Source organism: Leuciscus leuciscus (assembly GCF_965113295.1).
Source record: "Leuciscus leuciscus genome assembly, chromosome: 2".
NCBI lineage: Eukaryota > Metazoa > Chordata > Actinopteri > Cypriniformes > Leuciscidae > Leuciscus > Leuciscus leuciscus.
This window is the reverse complement of record NC_138726.1, coordinates 12,233,940-12,244,808: the sequence shown is the minus strand read 5'-3', so window position 1 is coordinate 12,244,808 and position 10,869 is coordinate 12,233,940. Positions and strand designations below refer to the sequence as shown.

The following is a 10,869-nucleotide window of genomic DNA, read 5'->3' as shown; positions in this document are numbered from 1 at the left end:
ACGTAGCCTAACACTTATAATGTTTGTAGGATTTTTACATCAAAAACAGATAACGTTGATTAAAAAGAATTGTCCATTTTATATAGATAGATAGATAGATAGATAGTATTTCGGCTCTTTGATTTTATATTTGCATATGAAATAAGCATTGTGTGTTTGGAACAGTTTTGAAAACTCATCCAGAGGTTTTTTAATGATAACCATTACAAAACAATTATACTTCAGGTTCATTTATTTAAGTAAACTTAAGTTCAAGTATATTTTCCAAGTATTATCTAGTCAATATACTACTAGTATACTTTTTAAGTGTACTATTTCAATACTTCTTGGAACTAAATTGATCCAATTTTAGTTTATAAAAAGTACTTGTATATATAGGCCTAGTTTACAGCATACTTGCAATACAAAATAAATGTTGACGTACCGTTAAACTATATCTGTTACACTTAAAGTATAGTTATAAAGTATAAATTATTATACATTTACAGCGGGCCAGTTTAGTTTCAAGAAATATTGAAATACACTTAAAAGTATATTAGTAGTAGGCCTACATTGGTTTTGTAAAAATAATGATAAAGAAATTGCAAGTAACGTTACATTAAACATGACATTTTGAAGTATTTAGAGTATTTTCTTGTAAAAATTACCCCAATAATCTATTTTATTTACAACTTCAACTATTTGTTTTACAGTGCACTAAGTTGAACTTTATGTAAAGTTCCTTAATAAAATTAATTTGTTGAATACTTTTTTGTAAGAGATGCCCTGCCTTGACCTAACGTTTGCGCTCAGTCAGGCCATGTACAGTACAAAGTTACAAAGTTTAGTTCGAAATTACACTTTTATTCAAACACACTCATAAAAACATATTTATTTTTAAATTTTATTTTTTAATGGCATTCTATCAATGGAATCTTTCCATTCCACAAAAGGTTATTTTATAGTGGAAAAGGGTTCTTTACATTATTATTCTTTACACTGAGGGGAAGAAAATTGTTATTTTATGAATAAAACTTTTCAATTTTTAGGGGGGGAGTTTGGCAACGCTGGGGAAGGGAGAGCAAGAGAACAAGAGAAGCATTTCTCACTTGATTTTCTTTCACATCTGTATATAGTCAAAACAACATATGTATTCAAAAAAGGGCTGAATAGGGCTGGATTCAGAATACGCATAATGCAAATAACGCATTAATTGTATTCAGATATATCCCAAATCTGTATTATTGAATTTAGTGCTGTCACTTTAATATGTTTATTTAGTCACCCTTATTTGCATTGAATCATTTTTACTAACCTAGTACGTGTGTGACTCCACATGTGGTTATGTGCATGTCTGAGAGAGCATGGGTTGTTTGTGGGATGGACTGTCACAGTGGGTTTTTTTCTTAGCGTGGGAAAGAGAGAGAATTCTGGGTTTAGCAGAGCAACTTGACGTGCTTTTGGGAGGAGAGAGAATGTAGACTAACAGACCATTCATTTTACAAGCACATATTTGAGCCCCTTCAAACTCAGCCCACAAGAGCGAGAGGAAACCGCTCTTCCTTCTCCCCCCTTCTCTTACTAGGACTGTTTGTAGAGCAACTGGGTGGAGTAGTGCTCTCTGACACACACATTTTGCACACACACACAGACAGATGTTCATAGACATGTACCTCTCAACCAGCGAGGAGTCTGATTTGGTGAGTCCCAATATGAGTTTTAAGCTGCTTACACACTAGTTTTTGTCCGTCTTTGTGGGACAACTTCCATTTTTCTTCTCTTTTAAACAATGCACGGCTCCTTTCTGGAATTTTCTAGGCTAGGATTTTGTGGGTGGTAATAACACATTTCCTGAAAGTTTCCAGAAGACTTTTTCACAACCTTGCATTGATGTGTGAATGTGTTAGAGACTGTAAAGGTGTCATTACAAGCCTGTGATTGTCTTAACTACGTATGCGATGGGTTTCAACATCAAGTATAGAATAAATAGAGCTTTCGTAGGCCATGGTACATAGACATACTGAACTTTAGGTTTCTTAAGAACTGTCTGCAACTGCTTGGCATGATAAAACTCAAGGAATAATTACTAGAAATTCATCTGTAATGTCTGGATCACTTTTTGTACTTTTTCTTTTAAGACTAGTTTATAACATTCATACACGTTTCCTATTGGGTTCGGCATATAGGCCGAAAACAAGAATAGTAAATACAATTGTTCATTTTTTATTGTTTTCTGAATATAGATTTTTGTTTAGTGAAAAGGTGTGGAAAATACCATTTAATGCAGTTAATGGGTGTTCCACTTATAATATAAATTTGTGCATTTGTAGCATGTGATTTTGTAGGTGGCTAGACTGAGATAATTCTTGGTAAATATTTTTTGATAGTCATCTCGAGGACAAATAACTACACAACAAATGAAACAGCTTAATATTTAAAGTGTGAGAAAAAGGAAAGACAAGTGAGAAAAATAGACAAATAACTTGCACTACTAACTGCAACCTTTAAACACTTTAAAATGTAAGCTAATCTCTTAAATCATAGATGTAAGATTACATAGTGACTGTCCCAGTGTGTGTGTGTATGTAAATCTTTGGGATTTAGTCAATATGTGTAATTATCCACATTGATGTGTGGTGTTCTAATTTGAAATGACAGAGTGCAACATGGTCGAATACATCCAAGTGAATTTGTGTGTCTATGTGTGTGTGTGTTTCACACTCTCTAAATTGCCTGAGGAGCACAGCTGAGTCTATGTGATTGTGTGTGTGAGTGAGTGAGACAATTAAAAGGGATAAAATAATATGAACATGGGCTCATTGGAAAAACGTGCCTCTACCTGCATTTCTGCTAAACTGCAAAAACGTACATACAAGTCACTACAGTTTCCAGCTGAAATGAACATTAGAAGCAGTAAACACCAATTTGTGTTCCTTTTCACACAAATTATGATTACAAGGGCAGAAATTTGATTAATAACTTATTTTCACACATTTCCTTGTGCAATATTATGTTATGACCTCAAAACACTTTTACCATATGCATGATTTATAAACTAATACATTTTGATGGTTGCGTCACATCATCAACTGACATTCCAAATGTACAGCTTTTCTGATATAGTAAACTTCGGTAGCTCACCTGGTACAGCATTCCGGGTGTCTTTGCAAAGCACTCGGGTAAGTCCCATGTAGAATGTCATGATACTCCACAAAATAACTCAAAGATTTGTGGAAGCAATGGTATAGTTGCTTCAGGAAATATTTGATTTTGATAACACTATTAGTTAGGTTGGTGTAGGGTTTAGTGTAGTTATTTTCAAACACGATAGAGCATTAACCTTAGCGCCACTCGCTGAACTTTTCAGTTATGAACTTCTGTGTATATATACCACTACTGAACATCTGAACACAAATTTGCACAAATGCAAATGCACAATTGCACATTGACGGATCTTCTTCCGCCTGTTCTTCAAAATGTAATCAAATGTATATTTCTGCAGGCGCGTGTAAACTGGTTAATTGTGTCTAAGCAAAGGCATTAGTTTTCAAGACGAACAGTTTGCCTCCACTGCGCAATACCCACAAATTACTGCGGGTTGGCGGGTGTTCATTTCATCTCTGTAAACAATGGTAGCTTATTTAATTCATAATATAAATATAAAAAAACCTGGTAATGTCATACTTTGTACTGGTATCGTGGTGTAATCTGTTGAATGAATTTAAATCGAATGTAGCTCTACCTGTGGAATCGTTCACAGACAGCATACATAAATGTTTAACTAATAAAGATCTTCATCATCGCTGGCAAACAATAGGATGCATTTGCAGATTTGCTTTTAATTGACTGTAGGTCCACGGCCACTTCATATAGGGCTGTCGCGGTGAAGGATTTTCCCTTGCGGCTCAATAGCAACTTTTGCGGTTTTACCACATTTATTAATTAATTAAATTTATTTATATTTATTTGTTGCTATATAAATAAGTGTCACGATGTGGTCAGCATGCACAAAAACGAGTACATTTTCAGTAACCAATAAACGCAGTTGTTACGGCAACGGACTGTCTTTGAGTGAGTCATAACCGTTCATTCGACAACACGTTAAAAAACGCTGATTGATTCATTAAAAGATAGTAATGAAACAAGGTTAATTATTTTTAACTTTGAGCTCCACTTTTCAAGGCTCAGCTGACCAGCAATGCCGTCGCATGGGTAACGCGAAGCTTCTCTTAATAGAGACATATGGCATTGATTCAATGCGTGACTCACTGAGTTTTGTTTCCCGCGACCGCGAGTTCCTCGCGCTGTGGATGCTGACCAGCTCTGTCACTGATGCCATTCATGGTAATACCCTTTATTTTAAACGTTAAAAGGATGACAGGACAAATATTTAACTTTCCTTGGACACGGCAACCTTTTCACGAATATGACTTGACCTTAAAGAAGACAGACGCAGGTAATCGCACGCGCTCAGTCGATCGCTCTCATTCACTGTCTGTTTAGGCTTAAGTGCAAATAAGCCTCTGTACAAATCACCATGATAAAACCATGATCGCCGCGTCTTATTATCATTATTAACTTATTTAACATTCAAACATTCAATACACATGCACGAAGTTCAAAACAAGAAGGGTATTAGGGGTGGGCAAAAAAATCGATTCACATATGAATCGCGATTCAAACGTTACCGATTCAAAATCGATTAATAGAATTCCAAAAATCGATTCTTGTTATTTTTTTTATTTTTTTTTGAAATATACATTTTTTGGTATTGTCCTGAAATGAGTTTAGCTTGCCATTCCCATAGATGGCGCTGCATCGAATTCACACTTACGCCTGCACACTCTTGTCATAGCCAAAAGAAGAAGTGCAGCAGAAGCGAAGCGGAGCAGAAGGAAGGCTGGCTGGCTGGCTTTATTTCGGCTCCCATGTTAACAGGTTAGAGCTTGCACACAGCCTGCGTGACACGCGCGTCTCAGGTGTGGCCCGAGTCGTGCGGAAAACGTGTGCATGCTAGAAATAGAACCGACGCCTATTTTTCTCGCGACACGCAAGCGTGTTGGAAGCGTTTCCAGGCAAAATAGAATGTTTATATGTCATTTTGACACGAATATTCATATTAATAAATGACATTTTGATGTTTGAAAGTCTAGGTTTTGACATAAATGCAGATATAATGTAGGCTTATTGTATTTTTTTTTAATCGATTTTCAAAAATTGCACCTGTCAATACAGAACGAAATATTCTGTAGCCTATTTTGCCGTCAATAGCCTACTCCTTAAACTACATTTAGCAGTATTGTTTGTTTAATCTGACTACAGCACTTTAAAGCTAAATGTAAAAAAAATATATATATATTTAAGTTTTAATTTAAACTTGAATTAAATGTATTCGAAAGCTGGCCAAAGCTTGACACTTTGCACTGTTTAGTTGCAAAAGTTTTTATGAAGACAAAGTAATATCAAACTTCATTTAATTTGTTATTTATTTTCTTTTAAATTGTATGTCTACTGCAATCACACAGGAAAAAGTCAACTACATTTACATACTGTGAATCGTTTTTTGAATCGAGAATCGTTTTTGAATCGAAAATCGATTTTGAATCGAATCTTGAGACTAAAAATCGGTATCGAATCGAATCGTGAAATTTTCTGAATCGTGCACCCCTAAAGGGTATAGCCTTATGAATAAATAAAACACGCGAATATCGCGGTTGCTGCGGTTACCTGAATTCCTCTGCGGTTGGCTTGTCAGTAGCGCGGTACTGCGATATTGCGGTTATCGGGACAGCCCTACATCTAACGCTCTTAATTTCCTGTTATGACTCCCAAGTGAGAAACCACTTCAGACGATTCAGTGCGTGCAGGAAACTGAAAAAGAGTGATTCATTTTTCATTTGTGAATAGGGCATCGCTCATGCCCCAGAAAAAAAAGAGACGGCACGCTTGGAATAAACTACGCGTTTATCATGCATTGCATTAAAGTAACTAGAGGAACGTTGTCCTGTGTAACAAAGTAAAAGTACCGTTTTTCAGAAGAAATGTACTCGAATTGAAGTAAAAGTTCCCACATTTAAATCTACTCTTAAAAGAACAAATTTTCCCAAAAAATACTCAAGTAAATGTAACAAATTAAATGTACTTCTTTCTCCGGAAAGCTTGAGTCCCCTCTGTTGTTGGCCAGCCGCCGCTTGTGTATAAAAGGACAGCCGCAGGTCTGCTCGACACTCTGGGAGACCATGGAGATCATGGGGTCTCTCGCTCCTCAGCGTGTTGTGTGCCGTCGAGCTGCCGGGCTGCAGCGCGGGTTGTCACGGCAACCCAGCATTCGCTCGGCGCTCTAGGTGCGCGGCCCCCTTGCCTATTCTCTGTTGTAGGGTCTACTTCGGTAAAATAGCTTGAGTGACCCGAGCGGTGAGGGCTTCTCCTTCGGGGAACCAAGCCCCTAGGGCCCCTCCCCCTCTAGCGCATCATAAGCTGTGCAGCCTCTGGATTGCTGGTCCTTCTAAATATGCCAAATATAGAACGCCAAAAGTGGCAAATTCTGCATAAAAGTTTTCACCTCTCTCACTACCCTTGACGGTGGGGTGGCTATGCCTCTGGCAGGCCACCTCCGCCCTGCATGCGAGGCCAAGGCACTCTTATTGCACAAAGGTAGTTCTGAGTCAGGGTTGAGCTGCACATGTTGACTGACCGTGATCAAGTCACAGCGCAGGTCCTCGACCAGACGATATCCACCTTGGTGGTCCAGAAGCGCTCCCTGGCTGGCCTTGCAGAGGTCCGAGAGGTCGTCAAAGTACACTTTCTCGATGCTCCCATCTCACAAGGTGGCCTTTTCGGCGACACTGTCGAGGACTGGCCCAGCAGTCCTTTGCAGTCAGTAGCAGACTCGGGATCTTCCCCCGACGCACCATCAGAGTCCCTCTTGGGTCGCCCCTCAGTCTGCTTATTGCCACGGGTGTCGTCCCCTGCAAAAAATGTAAAAAAATATAATTTCAGAGGCTCCTACGGGCATATGGCGACTGCAGTGGCTATGATGCCGCTCGGCTTGCTTTGTATGAGACCGATACAGCACTGGTTTCACGGCCGATTCCCGAGATGGGCGTGGCAGCACGGCACCGACCGGGTGACAATCACTCCGGGGTGCCGCCAAACCTTCGGCCTGTGGTCAGACCCTTTGTTTCTTCGGGTGGGAGTGAACAAGTGTCCAAGAATGCTGTGGTTTTCACAGATGAAAACTCCACCACTGGCTGGGAGGCCTATGTGCCTCTCCAGAAACCACCCACTGCCAGTTGTTTTACTCCCTGACCGAGGGAACACTTGGCACTGATGCACTGGCACACAGCTGGCCGCAAATATGCGTTTCCCCCAGTGAACCCTACTGGCCCAACCGGACCTGGTTCCCAGAACTCATGCTCCTTGCAACAGCCCCTCGCTGGCGCATTCCTCTGAGGAAGGACCTTCTTTCTCAGAGACGGGGCACCCTATGGCACGTGCGCACAGGCCTCTGGAAACTCCATGTCTGGTCCCTGAACAGGTGACTTACCCCCAGAGGTACTTAACACCATCACTTCTGCACAATCACCGTCTACAAGACACGCTTATGCCTTGAAGTGGAGCCTGTTCGTCGAGTGGTGTTCCTCACAGAGAGGACCCCCGAAGATATTCAATTAGTGTCGTACTTTCCTTCCTGTAGCACGGGTTGGAGTGAAGGCTGTCCCCCTCCACCCTCAAAGTTTATGCTGTTGCTATTTTCGCATATCACGACCCCATAGGAGGTAAGTCGTTTGGGAAGCGTGACCTGGTCGTCAGGTTCATTAGGGGGGCAATACGGTTAAATCCTCCTCGACCTCCCTCCATACCCTCTTGGGACCTTATTCTTGTGCTTTAGAACACTCCCTTCGAGCCTTTGCAGTCAGCAGACTTAACAATTCTGTCTATGAAGACTTTGATTGCATTGGCTTCCATCAAGAGGGTAGGGGACCTGCAGACATTTTCGGTCAACGAATTGTGCCTAGAGTTCGGGCCGGGCGACCCCCATGTGGTACTGATACCCCGGCCTGGCTATGTACCCAAGGTTCCTACCACTCCCTTCAGGGACCAGGTGGTGAACCTGCAAGCGCTGCCCTCAGAGAAGGCAGACACAGCCCTGGCTTTGCTCTGTCCTGTCCGTGCCGGTACGTAAACAGAACTCAAAGCTTCAGGACCTCAGACCAGCTCTTTGTCTGTTACGGAGGCCAGCAGAAGGGAAAGGCTGTCTCCAAGCAGAGGATGGCCCACTAGATAGTGGATGCCATCGCCTTGGCTTACGAAGCACAAGACGTGCCTTGCCTGCTCAGGCTGCAAGCTCACTCAAGAAGTGTTGCATCCTCCTGGGCCCTGGCACATGGCACCTCGCTAACAGATATTTGTAGAGCTGTGGGCTGGGGACACCCAACACATTCGCTAGGTTCTATAGCCTATGTGTAGAGCCGGTTACTTCCTGTGTTCTCACCTCAAATGGGTAAAAGCATCGAGAGGCTCGTCTCTTGTCGGCTTGTTGCGCCTACAGTTGCGGTCATGTCTCCAGAGTGAAAAACCTGTTGAATCCTCCGTCACCCTCGGCAGCCGGACGTGGCGGAGCGTCTGGCGCCAGGCCTATATCCCGCTGAATCCTTAAGAACCAGGTCTAGGCTGGGGGCCATATGTGCGGCCCTGCGGGGATCCCATATGTTGCTTTTTTCCACGGCTGCTCCTAAACGGAAGCCTGTGTCTTTCCCTTGGGAGAAGTTAGTCCATATGTTATCTCCACATTCCTCAGTGTTCCTTTTCCAATGGACAGGACACGCTTTTCCAGTGTTATCCAATAGTCTCACTGAGTTGGAACAGCAGGTGGACTTCTGTGTAAGCCCTGTCCCATCAGGTAAGAGGGAGTAGGAGGTTTACACAGGGCGCTGGATGGGGTCAGCAGCTGTGACGCTTCGCTAGGGGAGTCATATTCGTCGGTCACCGACGTGACGTCGAGAGTGACTGACTGAAAGGTCCCGAACGTCATGTCCTGTCGCTACGTCTGCTGTGCCCCGCTGGGGCAGCCAGGTCACCGGCTCGCCTCCTCAGCGAAAACCTGAAGATGCGATGCACCTTCTGCTCATTATATGCGCGTGCCACGATGCAGCGCATCTGATGCAATTATCACATGCCAATGTGCACTGGCTCGTTTTAGTTACACTAGAAGTAGATTAGCCTCTCTAGCAAGATTCCCCCCCTCTCTCTCTCTCTCTCTCTCTCTCTCTCTCTCTATGTAAGCAATAAGGTACGAGAGGCTGTGCTGTGTCGTGAATAAGTAACGGCTGAAGGGCGTTGTTAGGCACGACGCGAAGCGGAGTGCCTGCAACCCCTTCAGCTGTTACTTATTCACGATACAGCACTTGCCTTATTGCTTTTATAAAACGCCACACAATACAAACGCCACACACACACAATACAAATATTAAAGCCGAAAAATATTTATCTATGCAACTTTCATGAAGTAAAATCACTAAAAGCATTCCTTCCGCTGGAAAAAATTGTCCCTGACCGTAAACAGCAACAGAAGTTACATACATTATTTCGCCAATAGATGGCGGCAAAGACTGACTCATTCAGAGTCAGTCGGTAGAGAAGACTTTTATATTGAAAAGACTCAAACTTGTTTTCACGGAGAAGGAAGACGCAACTGACAGATGACTAACGTTATAGGCACGGGAAAACCCCTTAACGGTTAACTGTTAAAAGGACAAGATATCGCAGCGGACATTCAAACGGATTATTTTATTATGAATATAGGACTGACCTGAAGGAAAATGCAATGTCTACTGTGAATGCAGGTAACTTTACACTCGCTTTCTCGATCTCTCACAATACTCCACTATAGCTTCAATGAACAATATCAATGAGATCACACATGTGTTTAAGTTGCTAAGAGTGGTTGCTAGGGGGGTTGTAGTGATACATATAACCATTGGGTGAAGCGGTCATAGCCGTGTTTTATCGTGAATAAAGCACAGCTATTGACCAATCAGAATCAAAGATTGGAACTAACCATTTTATATATTTATATATTTATACTCCCTCCAAAGATTTTCTATTGGGTTCAGGTCTGGAGACTGGCTAGGCCACTCCAGGACCTTGAGATGCTTCTTACGGAGCCACTCCTTAGTTGCCCTGGCTGTGTGTTTCGGGTCGTTGTCATGCTGGAAGACCCAGCGACGACCCATCTTCAATGCTCCTACTGAGGGAAGGAGGTTGTTGGCCAAGATCTCGCGATACATGGCCCCATCCATCCTCCCCACAATACGGTGCAGTCAAGTCCCCTTTGCAGAAAAACATCCCCAAAGAATGATGTTTCCACCTCCATGCTTCACGGTTGGGATGGTGTTCTTGGGGTTGTATTCATCCTTCTTCCTCCAAACACGGCGAGTGGAGTTTAGACCAAAAAGCTCTATTTTTGTCTCATCAGACCACATGACCTTCTCCCATTCCTCCTCTGGATCATCCAGATGGTCACTGGCAAACTTCAGACGGGCCTGGACATGCGCTGGCTTGAGCAGGGGGACCTTGCGTGCGCTGCAGGATATTAATCCATGACGGCGTAGTGTGTTTCTAATGGTTTTCTTTGAGACTGTGGTCTCAGCTCTCTTCAGGTCATTGACCAGGTCCTGCCGTGTAGTTCTGGGCTGATCCCTCAGCTTCCTCATGATCATTGATGCCCCACGAGGTGAGATTTTGCATGGTGCCCCAGACCGAGGGAGTTTGACCGTCATCTTGAACTTCTTCCATTTTCTAATAATTGCGCCAACAGTTGTTGCCTTCTCACCAAGCTGCTTGCCTATTGTCCTGTAGCCCATCCCAGCCTTGTGCAGGTCTACAATT

At 42.6% G+C, this 10,869-nt stretch overlaps 1 protein-coding gene across 1 annotated transcript in view; it reads left to right on the top strand.

Moving 5' to 3' along the window:
- Positions 1 to 1,520: 1,520 nt before the first annotated feature.
- The window catches only part of cacnb2a (calcium channel, voltage-dependent, beta 2a), a 44,933-nt gene continuing 35,584 nt past the window's right edge, over positions 1,521 to 10,869 (top strand). Inside the window, exon 1 of the mRNA XM_082152072.1 lies at positions 1,521 to 1,679. Within this exon, the coding sequence (XP_082008198.1) occupies positions 1,635 to 1,679 (45 nt within the window). The 5' untranslated portion in view covers positions 1,521 to 1,634. The remainder of the gene's footprint in view (positions 1,680 to 10,869) is intronic.